General features: G+C 33.4%; 1 protein-coding gene across 2 annotated transcripts in view; it reads left to right on the top strand.

Moving 5' to 3' along the window:
• The window catches only part of LOC107446703 (macrophage mannose receptor 1), a 67,539-nt gene that overhangs the window by 20,503 nt on the left and 22,372 nt on the right, over positions 1 to 24,664 (top strand). For both annotated transcript variants that reach the window (XM_087168104.1, XM_043048114.3), the window contains exons 9-15: positions 5,455 to 5,513; positions 8,134 to 8,301; positions 9,989 to 10,030; positions 12,274 to 12,461; positions 15,660 to 15,825; positions 18,007 to 18,144; positions 22,624 to 22,746. In XM_087168104.1, the coding sequence (XP_087024230.1) occupies positions 5,455 to 5,513; positions 8,134 to 8,301; positions 9,989 to 10,030; positions 12,274 to 12,461; positions 15,660 to 15,825; positions 18,007 to 18,144; positions 22,624 to 22,746 (884 nt within the window). The remainder of the gene's footprint in view (positions 1 to 5,454; positions 5,514 to 8,133; positions 8,302 to 9,988; positions 10,031 to 12,273; positions 12,462 to 15,659; positions 15,826 to 18,006; positions 18,145 to 22,623; positions 22,747 to 24,664) is intronic.

Below are 24,664 nucleotides of genomic sequence, written 5' to 3'. Positions count from 1 at the left end.
AGTTTAAAAGAATACACGAGGATAATGAATTAGAAAATGAGGATAAATTTCAATACTTAATTCAATGCATCAGCAAAGGAACAAGAGCTAGAGAAATAATCGATAGTTTTCCGCCCACTAGTGAGAATTATAAAAAGGCGATTGAAAGTTTAAAATCTCGATTTGGGCGAGATGAGTTGTTAATTGAATTTTATGTGAGACAACTTCTTCAACTGGTTGTTCAAAATGCAAAAGGAGCTAAAAATAAAATTAACACCAGTAGTTTGTATGATAAGTTAGAATCATATCTAAGAGCGCTGGAATCAATTGGCTTAACCTCCGACAAATACGCCGCCATGCTTTTTCCACTTGTAGAATCATGCATTCCGGAGGATGTTTTTAGGGTATGGCTAAGAAACCCAGGCGCCATTACAGATGATTCATCAAATAATGTTTACAGCACAAAGTTAAAAAGTTTATTGGCATTTCTCAAAACCGAAGTAGAAGGAGATGAACGAATTCGTTTGGCGCAATCCAGTTTTGAAAATGATCGAAATCGTTTGGAACAATCCAGTTTTGAAAATGAACGCCACCAACGAAAAGAGAAATCGCCACAATTTACTACCGCTAATGATTTGTTCTCGGGAACACTTGAAAAGAAGAAAATAAATCATCCTTGTGTATTTTGTGACAAAGTGCACGACAGTAAGGAATGCTCTCACGCTCAAGCACTGAATTGGGAACAAAAGCAAGAAATTTTACGTAATAAGAAGTGTTGCTTTCTATGTTTGAAAATCGGACACAGATCAAAATTCTGCAAAACTCGGGTAAAATGTGTTTTGTGTAGCAAAAGGCATTTGGTGTTAATGTGTCCAGAATTGCCAGCTAACAAACTAACTGAAAAGAAATCCGACTTGACCTCGCCAAAAGTCAGTTTGACAAGCCATTGCAGTACAGAGGACGTGTTACTTCAAACATTAATTGTGAAGTTGAAATCAAGAGGTAAAACACGCCAAGTTCGAGTTCTAATTGATAGTGGATCGCAAAGGTCATACATACTTGAACGTACTGCTGAAACTTTTGGCTTGGATCCAATAGAGAAGAAAAGTTTCATACATGCATTGTTTGGCGGATTTAATACTCAGGAAAAGCATCACAAGCTCTTTAAAGTAAATCTTGAAGCTCTCAGTGGGAATTTTTCATGTGACATAGAAGTTTTGGATCATCCAAAAATTTGCAGTAAGATCCCTAGACTTAAACAGGGTTCCTGGAATAAGGAATTGCAAGAAAGCAAGATATGGATAACAGATTATGGAGAAAACTGCCCTGATATAGAAATTTTAATAGGAGCTGATTTTTGCGGCCAACTTTTTACCGGGCGCATACATAAACTTAAATGCGGTCTAATAGCGTGTGAAACTTATTTGGGTTGGATAGTCATGGGTAAAGTGCCTGGAGAGAGATTTGACCATACCTCAACCGACCTGATAACTTCATTGTTTGTAACAAACGCATCAATAGCCAATCTCTGGGAAATGGATATCCTTGGTATAAAAGATCCTATTGAAACCAAATCTAGAAAAGAAATGGAAGCAGCAGCTGTCGATCATTTTAGGAAAACTTTTTCAATAAACGAAGATGGCCGTTATGAGGTCCATTTACCTTGGAAAGAAGCCAATTGTGAGTTGATTGACAACAGGGACATTGCAGAGAAAAGACTTATTTCGACATCTCTGAAGCTCATACGGGAAGAAAAGTATAATGATTACAATGCAGTTTTCAAAGATTGGAAAGAATCAGGGATAATAGAAGTAGTACCCGAAGAAGAACATCAACGTCCCTCTATTTACTTGCCTCATAGAGCCGTTATAAAGGAGAATTCCACAACCAAAATAAGGCCTGTATTTGATGCTTCTTGTCATGTAAAAGGGCACCTGTCACTGAATGACTGTTTGGAGAAAGGCCCCAATCTTCTAGAAGAAATTCCACCTATATTAATGAGATTCCGCAAGGATAAGATTGGCGTAGTTTCCGACATCAAAAAGGCATTTCTCCAGATATCTGTTTCGAAGGAAGATTGTGATTCTCTCCGTTTTTTGTGGTGGGAGGACTTTGAAAAAAGACAAACGAAGGTGTTCCGACATCGGCGTGTCGTATTTGGACTTACATGCAGCCCATTCCTATTAGCTGTTGTATTGAATAACTTGATAGAAAACGCCCCAATAGAGATGCAGGAAACAGCAGACATCTTAAGAAGATCCTTTTATGTAGATAATTGTGTTACCTCTTTGCCAACTGAAGAAAGAATGATAACATTCATTCATCAATCGAGAAATTTATTGGAAAGAGGCCGTTTTGACCTCAGAGGTTGGGAACATTCAAATTTCTACGAAATAAAAACTTCTGAGAAACCCATATCTGTTTTGGGATTACAATGGGATAAAAACGAAGATACTCTTTTTTGTGATATACCATCAGTTGAAGAATCGAAGAAAAATGTGACCAAAAGAAATATTCTTTCAACTGTGAATAAAATATTCGATCCTCTAGGACTTTTATGCCCTGTGACAGTCATTCCCAAGCTTATTGTGCAACAAACTTGGAATCTCAAGATTGGTTGGGACGCAGAACTTCCAGAAGAAATCCAAAATAAATTTGAAGTCTGGATTAAAGATTTAGAGTTACTATCCAGTGTTAAAATTCCCCGATGTCTCGATATATGCCAGCCCAGGTCTCAAATAAGCCTTCATGTCTTTGTGGATGCAAGCAAACTTGCATACAGTGCTGTTGTATTCCTTAGGAGAGTTGAAGGCAAAACTATACGGGTTGATTTTATTCAAGCGAAAAGTAGAGTCTCTCCTTTACACAAGATGTCAATTCCCAGACTTGAGCTACTTGCATGCTGTATTGGAGCACGACTCGCCCATTCCGTAATGAAGGCAATGGATTTGTTTGGTGTGCCCATTACCTATTGGACGGATTCCTCAACCACTCTCAGTTGGATAATAAGGAATGAGAACTGGGGAGTGTTTGTTAATAACCGAGTAAGAGAAATCAGAACGCTTTCGAATAAAGATTCATGGAAACATATTTCCGGAGAGCACAATCCCGCCGATTTACCTTCAAGGGGTTGCTCAATTAGAGCCTATTTAAGATCCAAATGGTGGGAGGGGCCGTTATGGTTGAGACAAGACGAAGAAGATTGGCCAAAATCAGAAGTACAAATAGATGAAGAGGAAGTTTAAAAAGAAAAAAGGAAAGGTCTTGATTTATCATCTACCCTTCTCGTTACTGAGGAAGAGAGAAAATGGTACAACAGAAGGTTTTCGAAGTATTCTCAAATACTTAGAATGATTGCCTGGATTCTCCGTTTTTCAAATAACTCACTTAAAAGAAAAAAGAAAATTACAGGGGAGCTATTAATTACTGAATTGGAAATTGCAGAAAAGAAACTTGTAAAATTTATTCAACAAGACCATTTTAAGCAAAGTGAATGTCATAAACAGCTAAAATCGCTTTGTACCTTTCATGATGATGAAGGACTTCTTAGACTCAAGACCAAGATCATAAGACGTAAAGATGAAGAAAATTTTTTGTGCCCAATCATTCTCCCATCTAATAATGATGTGGTTAACAAACTCATCCATGAACGTCATTTACAACTCTCACATGCTGGAACTCAGGTTGTATTGACGAATATTAGGCAACAATTCTGGATTTTAAGAGGCAGAAAAACTGTGCAACGTGTAATAGCGAAATATGTCCGGTGCAGGAGGCATGCTGCAAAAGGAGTTGAATCCATTCCTACATCACTACCAGAAGATAGAACCAGGGATACTTTAGTCTTTGAGGTAATTGGATTAGATCTGGCAGGACCGTTATACATGAAGACTGGAGAAAAATTGTGGATTCTACTGTTCACCTGCGCAGTGTATCGTGCTATTCACCTGGAGCTACTAAAAAGTGTGTCCACAAACTGTTTTCTTTTAGGCTTAAGAAGGTTCATAGCTCGCCGTGGTCGGCCTAAAATAATATATAGCGACAACGGAAGCAATTTTCTTGGAGCCTCGAATCTTATGAAAAGTCTAAACTGGGATCAGATAATTCGTGACACTTCAATCTACAGAATACAATGGAAATTTAATCCCCCAGCTGCACCATGGTGGGGCGGTTGGTGGGAGAGAATTGTGCAAATGGTGAAAAGTCTATTAAAAAAGGTGTTAGGAAAGGCCTGTCTTGTTTACGAAGAAATTCTAACCATTCTGTGTGATGTAGAAGCTGTAATTAATGCAAGACCCCTCACGTATGTCTCAGATGATCCAAGAGATTTGGTTCCCCTATCTCCATCACTGTTCATTCAGGATATTCCAACTGTTGGTGTCCCAGATTTGGATCATTTGGATGACGTTAATATTTCAAAAAGGTTGAGATACCAGCAAAGGCTACGTAAAGAATTTCGAAAACGATTCCGAGATGAATATCTTAGTCTTTTAGTGCAGTCACCTGTTAAGAAAAGGTATCTAATCAAAGAGTTAAAGATAGGTGATATTGTGTTAATTAAGTGCGATAATAAGAAGAGAATGGATTGGCCTCTTGGACGAATTATTGAAGTTTTTCCTGGACAAGACAATTTCATTCGTGTGGTTAAAGTTAAAACTGCGAATGGAGAATTGACACGACCTGTTAAAAATATATACCCCTTAGAGATTTCATGTAGTAATGAACTATGCGAGAAAGTAGACATTACCAAAACTGAGGCTGTGGCACCTGAAGTTGTTGTCAATCAAGACTCTGATACAACTCAGACTGTTGCTCCAAGAATTGTGGTTGCTCCAGACTCTGATTCCAAGAATGATCAAACTAGGTGCGGAAGAAGAATTAGACTTCCAAAACGTTATGATAACTAATTCAATTTCTCATTATTATTTGTAAACTGTTCTATCTTAATTTATATGAATGTTGAATTATATGTGTGTTGATTATATGCGTGCGTGTGTGATTGAGTTGAATGTTTTAAAATTAGTTTAACATTAAATGTTTTGATAAATTAGCATTTATCAAAAGGTGGGAGTGTGGAAAATAGAGTGATAGTTTTTGTAAATATATGTCTGACGTCACAAAGTTATTTTATATGTTCTTTAAGCTGTAATTATTGTATATTTGTTAAAAGAGAAAATGGCAACGATGTTTGTATTCGAATGTTGATTAAATGAAAATGGTGAAAGTTAATGCATTCTGTCAAGTTATTTTCTACTAGAATTATTGTAATCTTGTAAAGTATAGAAATTAAATGGAGTCAGATAATAAATAAGCTGAGTACGACTGAGTGAAATAATATTCAGGGAGATACTACCGACAAGTAGCATGTATCTTTCACTGTCTCCCCGTGGAGGAAATAATTATTCATTATTAAAGTTTGAAGTTTTTATTAAATTATACTGACTTCTTTTCATTATTTCAAGTTAATTTTTACAGAAGTGCCAAGGGTCACTATAGAGGACTTTGGTTTGGACTTAAAAGAGGAAAAGATGACCGTAAGTAATTTGCCTTTTATCGTTTTTAAAAATACAATCGGATGCCTGAAAGTGACGTCATCGTAGACAAATCATCACATTTATTGATTTAATAGCCAGTCTAGAGCCCCTGAAGCAGACATAGTATAGGAGCCTTAAGCCAGTTATGTTCACCCACAGGCGTCGCACACGCGTGACGTCACTTACTGGTATCCAATTAAATCTGATTTAAATCACAGGGTTAGGCATTATCATTTCACTTCTTTTCAAGTTGCAATTAACAAATAAACATCATACTGTAAAACTAATACATGCCATTACATGTAATTGGTTGTAGAAAAAAAGCAACTTTTTCTATACTATCTTTTAAAACTGATTATAAATAATAATTCTTTGTAATACTCTTCTAAAAAAGATAGTTTTCATGAGCTATAAAACTTAAACCGCTAGGTTTGCCCAAAGTTTAAGGTCGAAAATACGATATGAAAATATAAGACTTGTCGTAGGTCTGGGATTTCCAATTTTCTGAAACGGAATTCATGGGCAACAAGTTTGAAAAATTTAACGGTCACACATCTGATAGATTCTGGTTCAAAAATATTCATTAATAGGAAAAAAATAACTATAATTAATTTAAACTATATTTTTTGATTTCTAACAAGTTGGTATTTGGTTAAAAAATGAAGTGAAATAAATTTATTGTATTAATTTTTTGCTGTTGTATGAAACGGACAAAATATGATCATTCTAATATATTAAACGTTTCGACAGTACTATAGTGCAGAAAAAAAATATTACATTACCAGAGAGATGAATAAGTGTTTTCAGTGATTAAATAAATAATCCCTTGGAACTGAAGTGGCAAATTATTACCTAATTGAAAACTTCATTCGCTTAAGAAATAAACAAATAAGAAAAAACAGTCGACATATTTCAAGCGCATCAAAAATAGGCACCCATTTTCAAGACTTGCCAGATGTGAATGTAAAGAAGCAAAAACAACTTCTTCGGTTTTTCATGTTTTGTTTCTCCATTTTTAGCTGGCAACTTTTCGTTTTTATTTTAAATAATTTTTGCTCCTTTACATTCACGTCTGACAAATTTTGAAAATGGGCGCCTATTTTTGATGCGCTTGAAATATGTCGACTGTTTTTTCTTATTTGTTTATTTCTTAAGCGAATGAAGTTTTCAATAAGGTAATAATTTACCACTTCAGTTCCAAGGGATTATTTATTTAATCACTGAAAACACTTATTCATCTCTTTGGTAATGTAATATTTTTAAACAAATAAGAAAAAACAGTCGACATATTTCAAGCGCATCAAAAATAGGCACCCATTTTCAAGACTTGCCAGATGTGAATGTAAAGAAGCAAAAACAACTTCTTCGGTTTTTCATGTTTTGTTTCTCCATTTTTAGCTGGCAACTTTTCGTTTTTATTTTAAATAATTTTTGCTCCTTTACATTCACGTCTGGCAAATTTTGAAAATGAGCGCCTATTTTTGATGCGTTTGAAATATGTCGACTGTTTTTTCTTATTTGTTTATTTCTGCTGCAAATGCTGATTTATCGAAAGTGTTTGCATATTCTGTATCGAGTTTTTTGTCCGAATGCGGATATTTAGTTCTGTAAACCAGTTATTTAACTAAATAACTGGTTTTTAAGGCATGCTCAAAGCTATCAGGATATATATATATATATATATATATATATATATATATATATATATATATATATATATATATATATATATATATATATATATATATATATATATATATATATATATATATATATATATATATATATATATATATTATATATAATATATATATATATATATATATATATATATATATATATATATATATATATTTATATATAGATATATATATATATATATATATATATATATATTTATATATATATATATATATATATATATATATATATATATATATATATATATATATATATATATATATCCTGATAGCTTTGAGCATGCCATAAGAACCAGTTATTCAGTAACATTTCTTTTTCAGTTCTGTATTTTTTACTAAAAGTATGGAATTAGAATTGTAATTTTGAAGACCAGAATTTCCCGTAAGGCATTACCATATCGACGAAATTTTTTTGAAATGAATTATTTAAATACCACACATTTTGATTTTATTACCAGAATTACGTTTTTTTTAAAATCAGAAATAATTATATCAGATGGTACAATTACCGTGCTAGTATGGTACTTATCGCCATAAAGTACGGTAATAATGCCAGAAGTCCTCGTCTTATTCTAAATATTTTTTTCTCTAAATTTCTTGACCTATATAAATTTCAACTTTTATATCATATTATACCTGTGATGCGTGATTTATATTTTGAATTTTCTTTTGCTTATATAACTTTCGTTTTGTTGTGTTTGTATCACTAGCATGTGTAGTATCTATATGGCGCGCTTTTATTTGTTATATATTAATATTTACAGTACATTACAGTTGTTATTTATACATACTTACAATTTTACAGTTTTACACTGGGTTGAGAATTCTACTTCCATATATATACTAATACTTACAGTACGTTATAGTTGTTATTTACAGTACATTACAGTTGTTATACATACATATTTACAATTTTATAGTTTTACACTGGGTTGATAATTCTACTTCTCTATATACTAATTGGTACAGAGGTGAACCTGATTTCAGTAGTCCGACAAAGTTTTGTGTAAAGCACGGTGACAAGAACTCTCAATGGGAGTTAGATTATTGCGGTGTTAAGAGATGGTTTATTTGCAAGGCACCACCAAGTATGCTATTATTATATGTTTTATGTATTTCACATTGCCCTCATTACATGTATCTATATTACTTTTTTGGATATCATTATATTTTTAATGCAACGTTTGGGTTAAAACAATGCAATGTTAGGTAAAAACATCAATGCAATGTTAGGTAAAATGCAATGCTAGGTAAAAACATCATTATAAAGATTAAAAGTATCCGAAATTTTATTGCTGTTACTTCGTTTAATAGTTACTTTTAATTCCTTGTTACCAGTAAGGACTATGATATTAATGACTGAAATATTGTTCTGAAGATCAAAACGTGTTCTAAATAGCATAATTTTTACATGCTACTATGTATACTATGTTTCTATATATAACAGGTTCTTGGTATAACATATCTGATTAAATAATATTCCGGGAATAAAAATGTATTAAAAATTACATTGCTATGTAATTTCGTTTTGAATACCAATACATTTAAATTAAAAAGTTGCTGATAAAATTATAGTTTATGGTACAGTCTTCATAATTTGTTTTTACCATTTCTTGGATGTTAAGATTCTTTTCGCTACGTTTTATAAAAGCATAATGTGTAAGCGAATTTGAAGCATTCGGTTTAAACTCAAGAAAATTGGTATTTCCGTTTTTGATTATAATAAGTAGTATAGTTAGTTACCTAAAGTTACATATGCCGAAATCTAAAGACTAAAACGTTCAAGTTCTCAGGTTAATAAAATATGACGATTTTTTTTTTGGTTTATCAATTAATTTCCAAAGCAATAGGTTAAGCTTATCTTTACTCAAACATCATTATACACAAATTTCTTTCCGTAAGAACATAGGGAATCCATACGTTGTACTTTGAGGCTAAAACCTAGGTGTTTCAAATAATCGTGAACGGCCGAATTCGATAATTTTATTTTCTTATTAATCATACGAGTTTTTATTCTCTGATTTATGTCGATTAATGCCTTTATTGTGTCTTCATCCTCTTCAACTGGCTTTCCAGAACGTGGTGCGTCCGCAACATCAAAATTTCAGGATCAAGAATTTCGATACCAGTTTTGGCAATGGCATTCTGTCAATACATCTTCTTCATGCACATTACATAATTTTTTCTTGCTTGAACAGCATTTTTATCTTTTCCATTACAAAAAAGTAAAATATGCCTAAAATGCAGCTTTTAATTTTCATATTTGGAACAGCGCCAACCAAAAATTACAGCATAGAATCAATCGTACTTTTTTACAAGTAAACATTGCTATATCAGATGTCGAAATATATAATGATTATGCAGCTTAAGGGTGAAAAAATAATTTCCTTCACATTTATAAGTATACGTCCTTCTAAGTTATATATAATGGAGAATAATATAGCTTCCCTCTAAGCTATATATGATAGTGAATAATATAGCTTCCCTTTAAGCTATATATAATAATGAATAATATAGCTTCAATCTTAGCTATATATAATAGCGAATAATATAGCTTCCTCTAAACTACATACTATAGTGAATAATATAGCTTCCCTCTAAGCTATATATAATAGAGAACAATATGTAAACGAAAATGACATTGTGATTCTTTAAAGCTTGGATGTCAGTAAGATAATATGGATACTTTTTTCACTTCACTTTAGACAGTATTAAGATCTTTCATATTTTCATGATATTTTGTGTTATAATGTTATTCTTGTTACTTTTTTTTAGCTAGAAACCCGGTAATTCCTAATTTGGAGAATGTATCAAAAAGTAAGAATCAATTTTTTTGAATAGCTTACATTATTCGTTTGAAATTTAAATAATGTGAATAGTTGTCGATTTTTTTGGCAAGTTTTCATCAGTTGATTAAAGTAAATCATCGTAAATTCCTATTTTTCCTAAATGTTTACTACGCTATTTATATGTTGTCTTAAAATATTTCCTTTTGTATTGTGCTTGTTGCTACACTCAATGCAAAGAGAATAAACTTTTCATGATAAGTATTTGTTGCATAAAAGAAGGAAAAGCACTTACTCCTCCTAAAAATGTTAGTTTTTATATTATTTATGTGTTTTGAAGACCCCTAAAATTTGAACTCGTGAAATTTGAAGTTAATTTCGTGAATTTTGTTCCATCTCATTAAACTGTGATAAGCCACATGCCCTTCATACTCTTATTATAATTGCGCTAAATATTGATTAAATCCTCTGCGGTAAATTTTGATATCCACATAAAATTCTTTTTAAAACTGGATTATAGACCTGAAGATAGACACTTACCAAGTGGCGAGTCAAAAAAAAAAAAAAAAAAGTGGTGAGTTAACAAAAACAAGAAAAGAAAAAAAAAGATTTTAATTAAATAAACAACCGGTCACTTTTTCCCATCATCTTTTTAAAAATTGTTTAATGATAAAAGTACAACGTTGTTGAAAGAGCCTCTGGAAAACAGAATTTTCATTAAAATGTTCAATGCCACCATTCAAAGTTTGGATCCGTCAGAATCTATCAATTTGTGGTTGAAAGATTCACATATTTCAAGGTTGTAATGTATACATTAAATATGTTTTACCTACTCATATATTTTTACATAAAGCTCTTTAAGATCAGTATGTTCAATTAAATTTCGCCGTATTGTTTTCATTGTCTAATTGACTTTTTATAGCCGTAGGCTATTTCTAATATGGGTTTTTTTTTTTAAATTTAATCCAGCCAAGAAAGCTAACGACAAAGGGATGTTGAATGAAAAGGACTCATCCATATCGGTCACCGACTCAATAAGTTTGAGGTAAAGTGGCTACTCAGTCATTAGAGTATACCGGCCACAGGCTACTAACCGAAAATTCAGATTTTCAGGTCTACTAGATCAACTGATTATGTATAGATTAATAATGATATTAGGTATGTGATAATCAATTACAATAATAGCCAATAAGTTAAACTTATGTATATCCTTCAGCCCGGGTATTCCAGAAATGATTGACAATTTGAAAAATCAATTACCCCCCCCCCCCTCCCAAAAAAAAATAATTACAAAAAAGAAGAAAAAAACGATATATTTATTTTCACAAACTTCTAAATCTATCTACAAAATTATTAATGCAAAATTATAATTTTTCTTTTTGAAATATTGTTTTATTGTTAGTCCAAGTGATCCGCATCACTTGTTGACATACCAAATTCTCTAGTTTCTCTCTGGCATGTCACTTTTATCTGAACATTAACTTTAATTAGGGTTTAATTATGGTTGCTTTGACTAGAGTTACTGCTTCATTTGGAGAACACTTAAAGTAATAAGACTATTTGTGAAACACGTTGATTATATAATAATTTTATCAACATACTATTCACTGTCAAGAATAATTTTCTAAACAACGGAATAAAGTGTTCTATAAAGGTATTTAAAGGAAAACAGTCAAGAATGCTAAAAATTATCTATCTGTTAAGGCTACTGTTTCAGTTCCAACATTTAGTGATTTTTAAACCACGCCTACTTTTATTTCATCGAAACAGGATCCATAGAGTAAAAAAAAACTCTCTAAATGGAATCAAAATAATATTTTTAACATTCTAGACATAAATGAAAAAAAAGCTTTTTTTATAAATTATCGACACGTCAGTAACTCAACTGATCCCGTTCTGTGGGCAAAAGAAAGATCGGAGGCAACACTATGATTCGTTTGCTATTTCTCTTGATCTTAGTGTTTTTTTTGCGTTCATCTCTGCCTAGCGTCGCTACTATTATCATTCCATTTCTACTTTAAGCATATTGTTATGGGTACCACGTTTTGATAGAGAAAAAAAAAACGATACTGTTATTGAAGATTTCGATATTACATCACTATAACTGTAAGCAGAAAAGTTATCAATTTTAACACTATTTCTGATCACACATTTTATGATATCTTCGCACAAAAGTTTTTTTTTTCAAATTGTATGTTCATTAAATAAATGAGTTCCGGATTGCAACAACCAGTTTCCCCGTTAGTATCAAAATTTCTCTGTTTCGATTTCCAGAAATTCCTTGCAACTTTAGTGGACCTTCCGTATACAGAAATCAGTGGTATCTGTATGAAGATCATTGTTATTTAGTCAGAGAGGAAGCGAAATACAGTTGGGATACAGCACAATATTTCTGCCAAGACAACGGCGGACATCTTGCTTCGATTCATTCATTCGAAGAAACTGATTTTATTCTCCGATTAGTGAGTTCTTTTTATATTTTTCATTATTATTATCCCTATGTGGCACCATGAACTAATAGGGCATTTCTCTATTCATTGACAACACCATAGTTATTTTCCTTTTTTTTACAGAAGCTCAAAAAGTAGAGAAAACATAGAAAAAAATTACAGAATAATGAAAAAAGAGAAAAAGAAAATTAGATGAAAATTAATAATATAAATTAAAAAAATATTGTTTAAAAAATATTAAACTATATTAAATAATATATTTCTTTAATTAATTTTGTTTATCTGTTTTTTAATTATTCCGTAATTCTTTCCATGTTTTCTCTACTTTTTGAACTTATTTTATGAGTGCTATATACTTGCAGCTTACGTGCAGCAAATAAAACTTAATGATTTTCTAAATTTTCTTTATTTTTCTCTTTTTTTCCTTCTGTCCTATATATATATATATATATATATATATATATATATATATATACGAGGGTTGCTATTTACATTTCTGGCCTAATAATGAAAAAACAAATATGTAGGATCGAAATTGGTTTTATTGTTTTTCAAAATATTCTCCATGATGATCAATACACTTTTGCATGCGTTTGAACCAATTTTCAAAGCACTTTTTCCAGTCCGATTGAGGTAACTCCAAAACATGCGTTTTGAATGCATCAACCGCTTCTTCGGGGGTCGAAAATCGTTGTCCACGTAATTTATTTTTGATGTGTGGGAATAAGAAGAAGTCATTGGGTGCCAAATCAGGGCTGTACGGCGGATGACCCATTAGTTCGATCTTTCACTCCGTCAGAAATGCCTTTGTTTGAGTCGATGTGTGAGAGCTCGCATTGTCATGATGAAGAATGATTCGCCTGTTCTTCTGCTTTTTTCGAATTTAAAAATATCAAACTTTCGATTAAAATCGTCTGCGGTCGCTTAGCAACACACTTACTGTTGCCAAGGCCAGAAATATAAATAGCAACCCTCGTATATATATATATATATATATATATATATATATATATATATATATATATATATATATATATATATATATATATATATATATATATATATATATATATATATATATATATATATATATATATATATATATATATATATATATATATGATACTGAAAGTTATGGCTCGAGGTGCGTGAGGAGGTAGTATAGCACGCAATGATGGAGCATTAGGTAGAGTTTTCTATCTTACCTCACAATAGAGATGGAAATTATTTTAAAACTTCTTAAGCCAACTATGCTGAAATGTTCCGAACTCATACTTAGAGTGACTTGTTTGATTTAATATTTGCCAGACGGATTTTAAATTATTATTAAAATTTAACACAGAAAGAAACATCGCGTACATCTCTTGAAAGTAGTTTTAACTGAAATCATTTTATTCCCGCCCTGGCAAAACAGCGGGCAACAGCTAGACGGTAAAAAAATTTGGTTAATTTATTGTTTAAAACTAAGTAAGATGGAGAAGGGGCTGCAGAATAAGAATATTTAAATACAACTTGCGTTGTGCATATGGATTGTTAACATTAGAGTTACCATTAATGTTCATATGATGCACAGTATAATTGTGTAAAGTGACCAAGCTTGTCTCTAAAGGCTGCTAGTAACCATGAATTGACTGAAGTCATAAGAGATAAATATATTTTAATTCTTCGTAATAATAAAATTAATATATTTCAGTTTTATATATACAGGGTTATTTATAATTCCCTCCAGGATTTCGAAGCGTTATAGTGAAAAAACGAAGACGAATATGGCAAAAAAGAACATGAATTATTCCGAAAGTATTCAGGTTTTAATTTAAGCAGTTGCCGGTGGATGGCAGTAACATGTACCACTGAAGCCAGTTGTAGTAAAGAAAAATGGCGTTTACAGGCGGAGGGAATTATGAATAACCCTGTATTTAATAACAAAGTCTTCATGTAGAGAAAAAAATGTAAAATTAAAATTTCTTAGATATGTGGACGCTCTTTAATTTTGCCTTATTTATTGGTATTTTCAATAATTTTATTTTTAGTACTTTCAATAATAATGCTTGAAAGTTTTTAAAATCTGTTTCGTCATATGAATTCTTTTTGAACTTCAAAACTTAAGTGTTAAAAAAGAATAGATTTTAAAGCGAGCAAATATTATAAATGTTAGTAAAATTTCAAAATTATTTATGAAAATATGAATATTATTAAATAAAGTCTTTTTTTAAATTGGACAATCAAGCAAGATTATTCACTAAGATAATAAACATGAAAATTAGATAATTCTCAAATTTTTTAATTTTTATGAACCCAAACAGTGAAGGCAAACTTTAAATTATTAAAAAATTAGATGACAAACTTCAAATCTTCTTCATTTCTTCATCATTCTTCAAATCATTCGTTCTTCAAATCATTTCTTCAAATTTGTATTTTGAGCTATTTTTATTAGCATTGAGATTGACTACGCATAACCCAACACATAGGATTAACTGTTATGAACTCACAATATTTGTTAGAATATTATATAAAGTATTATTCGCTGAGGAGCATTTGCTGTTATTTCATTGGACGTAAAAGCCTATTTATGATTTTCAGAACGACTGAGATAAGACCTCACAAAATATAAGAAAAGTGTTCTAAAAACAGCATTTGTGCTCTTTGTGGACTCAAGAACTCCTTCAATTTAACAAGTTTAACATGATGTTTATCACCAATGCAGCTTCCATTGCACGCAGGAGTTTTTTTTGTACGAGTTTAGAGTTTTTTTAAAAAATAATTGTGTATTAAGATTTACTTTTAAGGCTTAAACTTTGATAAATATGGCGCCATTCTGTTACTGGCTCCTTCCAAACCAAACGCCTCTTTTGCAAGCACTTTCAACCAAAAAAAAGTTAATAGGTAGAGAAGAACTTGAAAAGTAAGCGAGTTTGAAAAATGTGTATTCAGAGAGATGTGTTTCAAACACAACAACATAATGATAAAATGTGTATAAGTATCATAAAGACACATTTCGTAATATACTCTAGCTATCGAATGCAAAAACTCTAACGTTCTATATTTTTTTAGATTATGACTTTATTATTACTTTTTTATCGTGTACTCGTATTTAAAAGTCTTGATTGCTTACCATTTATAAACGTTTTTAAATTGTAAGAGAAAGTTTGATAGAAAATCGGTATGGATCGCAACAAAGGATATATGAGGGATTTTTTTTTTAATTTTTAGATGTCAACTGCACCTAATACAGACTTCTGGATAGGTTTGTCAGCAAGAGGGCTCGATTCTTCTTTAACATGGTCGGATGATACACCTCTTCAATTCTTGTACTGGGAAGATAATTTTAATACTTCCATTACTGTCAGCAAATGTGTGAATTTTGATAAACTTAGAGGTATGGGAGAGCATGCTTTTTTAAAATTATACAATATATTACATTTTTAGTACAGCATACATTATGTGTTTTATGATGTATAAAATGCAATTTTATGATAATAATTATAAAATTTACTAAGTTGTTACAACCTTCATCAAACACATGTGGGATATTTTTTTTTGTTATACTACATCAAGAGTTCTGAAATCCTCATTAGACTAAGTGTTTTATATTTGATTATATAACCGTCGTTGAACAGTCAACCCAATTTTTGGATTTACGACTACTAATTTTCAGCTCCGTAGCCTTGAACCCACCGAGATCGAAACCAAGATCTCTTGGGCATCAGCCCCGTGCCCTACCAACCGGGCTGCCCGGACCCCATGGTTCTTATTTTTTTATAATCGTAGTTGAACAGCTGACCCAATTTTGATTTTACGACTACTAATGTTCAACTCCGTAGCCTTGTAATTTTGAACCCAATCCAGGAGACAAGAGAGCTCCTGGATCAAGTATTGGGAGAAATTTGCCTGCATGGAGGACTTTTTGATGGATCTAACTCGCATTTGCGTTACAAGAGGAGGAAGACCACGAGAACCTCCCACGGTTAGCTCGACGGCAAGGGGACTCTAACCCATGATCCGTCTAACACTGAGGATGTTTCAAGTTAGCACTGTGATCGATGCAAGCCGGATGCGGAATTCGTATCGACCAGCCATCGCCGGGATCGAACCCCGGTTCACCTCATTGGAAGGCGAATGCTCTATCCCCTGAGCCATTGCAGCTCAAACTAAGTGTTTAGAATTTCTCTAAATCTCATGTGAATAATAAATTAAAAAAAAAAAGCTAAAATATGTCTATTTCATCAAAATTAAACTCATTTTTCGCCTAGAGTAATCCTGAAGTAAATTAATATCCCTTTTTGGAGTCGCATTTGATAGTATAAAGTTAACTACAAAAATAACTTAGCTAAATAGTTTTGTCTATTAAATAACAGTAATAGTAATTACAAGAACTGAAAAAATTATGAAGGATTTTTTTAAAAAATTTAGAAGTAAAAATTAAAAAAAATATCAATCGAAATGTAGGTAAAGATGGTGAAATGTTTTTAGCAACTAAATGAAAGCTTTACAAAGTAGAAGAAGCGGGGGTGCCATCCCCTCTGTAGAGGATCAAAATTGTGATGGCATGTCTTCAGATCATCCTCAGGGATGCTTCCCAGACCGTCGCCAATAGTCCATTGTGCAGCTCTAGTGCGACGTAAATGAACAACAACAAAGCAGAAGAGCGTGGCTTTAAGACATGGAGCCAAATCAATTAACGATCGAAGCCAAAAATCTGTCAAAGGATAAAAGTATAAGCAAATAGCGGTAGCATTTGGTAAAGGAAGTACAAGAAAACCGTGCTTTAAAACTCAATCTCTTCCACTCTAGCCCCTGGGGTGAGGCAAGGGTCAAGTTAGGTATCATTTGATAAGTTTTTAAATATATCAAACAAGTTCATTATTATTTTTTCAATGTGACCAGTATTTCTGAAGGTTTGTCTATTTTCAAAAAATTACTACCCCATCTTCATTCATTTCAGCACAACATATGAACCAAATTGAGAAAATGCTTTCTGAAAAATCCAAACCTACAATAAAAAATTAAGCACTCCCAAGAAGCACTCCCAAGCCTAGGAGGAGAAATTGGGTATCGAGTATGAATACTTACTTACTTATCCTCTACGTGCCTTGGGCACTTAAGGCCTCCAGCATATCCCTCCAACGCCTCCTGTCTTTAGCAATAGATCTTGCTTCCTCCCAGCCAGATATTCCACATTCTTTTAATTCGCCCAAAAACATGCGCTGGATGGTAAGTCTGGGTCTTCCTCTTGTTCTCTTACCATCAGGGGCCCATGTAAGCGCAACAGATGAAATTTTTTCTTTGGGCATTCTAAGGATATGTCCGAGCCAGCTCCATCTTCGTCGCACATTTTATCATCGACTATGAATACATCTTTGAAAAATATTCCAAGCGTAAATTTTAAAATTTTTTGATCCAATGTTTATTTCTCAAGATATTTAACCAATTTCTTACATTTTGGACAATCTATGTATTATATACAGTGTCTTATGAAAGTTTTGATGGAATGCGGATCTAAACTATTTTTGCACGCAATATTTCTTAAACTATTTATAAATATTTATATTTTTTTCAGGTTCATGGAAGACCGAACATTGCAATCGATTTCTTGGTGTTGTTTGCAAAAGAGGAGTGAATGCAAGCTATGATTTTGCTACTCCTGAACCTACACCTCTAATGCCTGGAAATTGTGAGAAAGAGTGGTACCGATTAGGTATTACATTTTCATCTTAAATATCTTTATTTGACATTTATGTTTGGTGTTAAATTTGACGTTGCGAAATTTTTTTTTAGTTCTTTATTGTACATGAATTGTTCAAGTCCCATTTCAAAAATGAACAAAAATATAATAGTAACACATTTAAGTTATTGAAAAAAAGCTGTTTAATTTTTGTGACGTAAGGGTTGACGACAAACTGACCTCAACTATGCTTATATTTTTTTATTTTGATAGTAATTATTAAACTATTTATTAAGGGTAGTGATTATGGAACACCCTATATATCTAACTCACAAAAAAAGGGAAGGTGAAAAAGTAAAGAAAGGCATTTTGAAGCTCTTTTGCCAGGAAAAATAGAACAGCCACAGTTTAACTACCTTTACTCTCGAGCCAACGATATAATTTTAAAATATAATATAACATCGTACCATACTATCGTACCGTAAAGGAATATATTTGTTTTTTAAAGGGCAAACAGTTTAGATATACACTGAAGAGCCAAAAAAAACTGGTACAGGCATGAGTATGCAAATAAAGGGGTATGGAGCCAATCAAAGTACAGCGCTGCGATCGGCAATGCATATATAAGACAACGAGTGTCTAGCACAGTTCTTCACCCACGCACCCACCACACCGGAAGATGCCTTAGGAGACAGACGTGCCTTGCGGGTTCTCCGAGCCGGGGGCTCGGTCGCCATGCAGCGGGATGACCAACGATGTGTTCCGGCCAGCCAGTCGTCACCACCTCCATGCCTTAGCGATGATCTCTTCCTCTCTTCGTGAGCGTTTGATTCAGACCTGATGACTGCAGTTCTTCTGCGACGTCGATCACTGATCAATGTTTGAAAGACAGAACATCAAGATGAAATAGTTTTCAAATCCAGCCAACGTGAACACACCGTGTAAGCGGCAGTAGTAACTTGTTTAGCCTAGACGTACGTGAACGTGATGATTGCATTGACCTTTCGTTAGTAGCATTTAGGCCTGTCCGACATGTTAATGGCGGTCATTTGCGTTTGAAACCGATTGGTCGAAGCATGTTTCGCAAGTAGGAGTCTGGCTTTACTAACATCTATTGTCCTTCGGGTCCTCGCCCAGTTTAGTTACTAGCGGAGACTGGAGATGTTAATTATGAATTCGAGATAAGTAATCTTAAAAACAGCGAGATGTTTTCCTCAAGCAAAGCACAGTAGACTTCATTTTTGTTGATTACTCTCAACTCTTTTTCAAGTCACCACAGCTTTTCCGCACCATGGCAATGTGCCATTTTTCTCCCCACTTCAACTTTAGCTTATGCTTATCACCACAAGGTTTCACCTCAACGATCTTTACTTCATGATGAAGGGGTAAAGGGCCATCTTGGCCTCAGGGACCCCGACCAACCAACAAGACCAGACAAGACCAGACCAGCACAGTTCTTAGATCGGTTACTGCTGCTACAATGCCAGGTTATACAGATTTGAGTGAGTTTGAACGTGGTGTTATAGTCGGCGCACGGGAGATGGGACATAGCATCTCCGAGATAGCAATGAAATTTGGATTTTCACGTACGACCATTTCACGAGTATGCCGTGAGTATCGGAAATCCACCAAAATCCCCAGACATGAACATTATTGAACATATTTGGGATGCCTTGCAACGTGATGTTCAGAAGATATCCCCACCCCCTCTTACTCCCACTGGTTTATGAACAGCCCTGCAGGATTCATGGTGTCAGTTATCTCCAGCACTACATCAAACATTGACCGAATCCATGCCTCATTGTGTTGCGGCACTTCTGCGTACTCGCGGGGGCCCTACACGATATTAGGCAGGTATAAAAGTTTTTTTGGCTCTTCAGTGTATAAAAAGTTATTAAACTATTTAAAAATCACTAATCTGGCGAGATTTTTCCACCGAGATAAGTGGTTTTCAACCTAGTTAATTCGTTAATCACTCAAAGCATATACTGTATATATAGAGAGATATATATACTGTATATATATACTGTACAAAGCATATACTGTATATATATACTGTATTTATTCAAATTTAGAATTTTTTAAAACACTTTTCCATAATCCAAAACTTAAAATATACATTATATTTTTCCAGACACAGGATTTTTAACATGTTTTAAACTGTAAGCAAATAAACATAGCAAATGTTAAAATTTTATTGTTTTTATGTATACAAACAAATAAATACAGTAAAATAGAAACAAGTATTAGTATTACTGAAAACCAGTCTGTGTTTACAACGTTTCATATTTGAAAACCGGAATTGGTACGATAAATCAACACAAATGGTGACGATGCGCCTGATAGCTCCTTCTGCAAATTTGGGATTAAAATGTGCACATTGAGGACATGAATTTTGTGAGGGATTTCTTTTCTAATATGCCTTTAACGTGGATATCCATTTCAAGTTTAAAAAATTCACTTTGCAAAGCATTTGTTTTTCGAACAAAGAAACATTTTCATTGATTTCGGAACCCTGATTATAAAATTTACGAAAGTATTCCATAAATTACATTTTCGAAAGACGCAGCGGAATTTGTAGCAAGTGTAATCAAACTGACCTTATTCCGCCTAGAAAAACTATATGAAATTCCCTCCTGGGGGAAGGAATTCCTCTCTACTGACGTAAATCAAAATTATTAAAATCATTGAATGATTGCAAATTTTTATGAACCCTGATAATGCAACGTTTATTCCGGTCTTATTCAAACATTAAAAAATTGCATCACAAACACTTTTCATATCCACTGAAGTTAGGCTTTTCTTCATATTAACTTTTTTTCTCCAAATTCCCACCACATTTGGTAACTACACTCTATAACAACAAAAAAATCGACGCACCAAGAAGCAATCATCCGATTGCTTTGAAATTTCGTGTGCAAGAATGTTTTGAACAGACATGGCTGGAATGATGCCGGCTGGGGACGTATAGTCTTTAGCGACGAGTCCCGCTTCCAACTGTGTCCTGACGATCATCGAAGACGTGTTTGGAGACGCACAGGGTAGGGACGGGGGGATTCTGCCTTCACTATTGCACGCCACACTGGCCCTCAACAAGGCATTATGGTCTGGGGTGCCATTTCCTTTGACAGCCGGACCCCTTTGGCCGTCATCAGAGGTACACTTACTGCACAGCGGTACGTCGACGACATCCTAAGACCTGTTTTGCTACCGTTCCTTTTGCAGCTCCCTGGGCAGGTTTTTCATCAGGACAATGCCAGACCACATACGGCACGTGTTGCTATGAACTGTCTGCAAGCTTGTCAAACTCTTCCTTGGCCTGCCAGATCACCGGATCTCTCTCCCATCGAGCATGTCTGGGATATGATGGGAAGGCGATTGCATCTCGCACGGAATGTTGATGACCTCGTTCGACAATTGGATCGAATTTGGCAGGAAATACCGTAAGAGACCATCCGGGAGCTTTATCGGTCTATGCCACGCCGTGTGGCAACTTGTATCCAGGCTAGAGGTGGGTCAACACCTTATTGAACTTGTTACTGTAACTCTACAATAAATTATTCAATTGTTCTGAAATTTTAATCATTTACTATTCTGTACGTTGTCTTCCTATCCACCAATTTTCGTTTTAATCAGACAACTCCTTCTTAGTGCGTCGATTTTTTTGTTATAGAGTGTATATGTTATTGTGGTACTTCAATTATTCACCTTCATTCACTTCAATTATTCATTGAGGGGCTGCAATGTTAATCTGTTTTTCGTGGACACCATATAAGTGAATCAACATCACCCCCAAAACAAAAGAAGGACATAACAGAGAATGATAAATTTAATCCATGCACGAAGCGGAATTCAAACCCGGCACTTTTCAGACATGAGGTTACCTTCTTGACCACCATAAATGCCTATCGGCAGGATGCAAGTAAAAGATAGGTAAAACGTATACTTGAATAACTTTTACAAACTAAGAACAATTATAAAAATAGAATAGTTCATGTAACAGTAGAACCTTAAGAAAAATATCCCTAAGAGAACGCTATATCAAGGGAGGAATTCCTCATGGCAAATTATCTTTCACCTTCATAAGTAATTTAAAGTATAGAAAAAGTAAATTCAGGTAAATCTAGAGTCAACAGTGAAGTTACAAATGCTGAAAAAAGCACTTTCAAAATAACGAAATGCAAACAACTTACGTCAAGATTAGGCAACGGGGAAGTTATCCTACCATAATCTGTTTGCATCATGATATTTTGAAAACATTTTCATTTCAAACTTCACGTTTACCCAGACTCCTTTTTCTCAAAACTTGAGATTTTAAAATACCAATAAGAAGAATATACCATGGAAAGTTTCACCCGCGATGTATCACTATGCCCTTCAGAAGAAAGAAACAGTTGTTCATTCAAGGAAGGTAAACCATTTTAAAGATCAATTAATTTATAAGGTAATGCACACATTTTTTTATAGATTTTAAACATATTTTATCGAAATTGCATTCGATGTATTTTATAGGAAATAAATGTTACAAATCTTACGGAAAAAAATGGAGTCAAAGAAAAAGCTGGGATGAGGCTAAGATAGAGTGTGAAAAAGAGGGCGCTTCTCTAGCATCTATTCACAGCGCTGATGAACAAAGTAATATTTATTATTTTAGTAAAACATTACTGTTATGAAAAAAATTCATTTCTTAGTACATATTAATACAGAGTGTTCCTAACTCATGGGCACATACGTCATAAAGTGATAGAAGACAACTAGACAAGCACAAATCACCTTACAATCCATGGTCCGAACGCAAGTCGTAATGTGCTAGAAGGTGCGGACTTTTCTTCTGGGACTGGACTTTTAATTTTAGGTCTGAACTTTTTCTTATGGGGTCATTTGAAGAGCCTCATCTTCGACAATGGTCCCATTGAATCTGCTGAAGGCCTTATTGCCCAGATATCCGTAGTTGCTGCTACCATGCGAATGATGCCTGGTGTTTCCACCAATATACGTTCACTCCTTCGACGGTGTGAAGTCTGCCAGAATGTTGGCAGCCGTTCCCATCCTTTCGTGACACAACATGTTTCGTGCTCTAGAGTTTTACGACTTGCGTTCCGATCATGAGTTGTATGGGGATTTGTGCTTGTCTAGTTGTCTTCGACTCCCTCTCCTAATGCTTGTAGAGTTTCGGGGCACTCTGCATTATAAGTGCAATTTATAATTTATAACGCTTATAATTTATAGTATTAAATTATTGGGTTGCCTAGAAATTTTATACTGATTTTCAGTTAGTGGTATGTGGGAAGATCTGAATATTTCAAAACTTTTGAAAGCAAATGGTCTTCGTTATACAGATTCTAAAGCGTGAACTCAGTAAAGTATTGATTAAACGAATTGAATGTCATGTTCAAGGAGTCATGTTTCATTAGGAAAGTCCTCTGCTTTACGCGTCCTTGACAACTCGGTGAAAGACCAATTAGATTAATGGAAAAGTGAAGAATCAAAAGAATCATGTTTCATTGGGAAAGTTCCTTGCTGTACGCTCCATAAAAGCTTTTGAGTTAGACAAAGATGTTCCATCCCATCCCCTATAATGACCAGACCATTTGCCCTCAGATTTCCAATTATTTGACAACCAAGATATTCCCAGAAAAAAAGAAACATTTGGACGAGACAAAATTTCTTGCTGTAAAGTTTATACCGAAAGTCTACATTTTTTAAAACTTTTTTTAATCTTTTTTACTGAATGTCCTGATAAGGGAGTTTTAATTTTTATTTTTTTTCCAGGTTAAATAAAATACGTTACTTATGCCACGTGATTACTTACGTTAATCAGCACAAATAAAACATGACAATGAGATAGATGATCATTTTAACTTTGTTTTTTAGGTTAAATGAAATACGTGAGTTACCTGATTATTTACGTTAATCAGCACAAATAAAATCTCGCAAGAGGTAGATGATCGTTTTAACTTTGTTTTTTAGGATAAATGAAATACGTGACTTACGTTACGTGATTACTTACTATAATCAACACAAATAAAATCTCGCAAAGAGGTAGATGATTGATCCAGAACATATCAGGTCTGGAACAAGTACTGGCAACATTTTTAGTATTGATTGATATTTATTTCGAAATGATGTTTTAGGAAAATAAAAGGAAATGTGTATTAAAAAATAGTGATCAAACCAACTTATTAATAAAATTGAACAAAAATTTGCAAATTCGATGTAGAACTTAAAAACAATATTTTTTTCTATGTTATGTTTGGTAATCGATGGTGATTTTTTGTTCACTACTCTATATGGGAACACCAAGAAGTTCGGTAATTTTAAACGATGGGCCTTAGGGGGATGGGATGGGATTTTTATAAAATTAAAAATAAATATGGTTTTATAATATGCGCTGAATTTCAGTAAATATGGTAAAATTTGGTTTTCATGTTATTTTTGAGCATGACATAAAAATCCGTTATTCGGTCTAAGTTTTTTCAGCTTTGTATTCTTTGCTAAATGTGTGGTCTTAAAAATTATAATTTTGAAAACCAGAATATCCGGTAAATTGTTA

Source organism: Parasteatoda tepidariorum, chromosome 7 (genome assembly GCF_982258835.1).
Source record: "Parasteatoda tepidariorum strain Cologne lab strain chromosome 7, Ptep-v5.0, whole genome shotgun sequence".
Taxonomy (NCBI): Eukaryota; Metazoa; Arthropoda; class Arachnida; order Araneae; family Theridiidae; genus Parasteatoda; species Parasteatoda tepidariorum.
The sequence above is the reverse complement of the archived record's forward strand: the minus strand, read 5'-3'. Positions and strand labels throughout refer to the sequence as shown.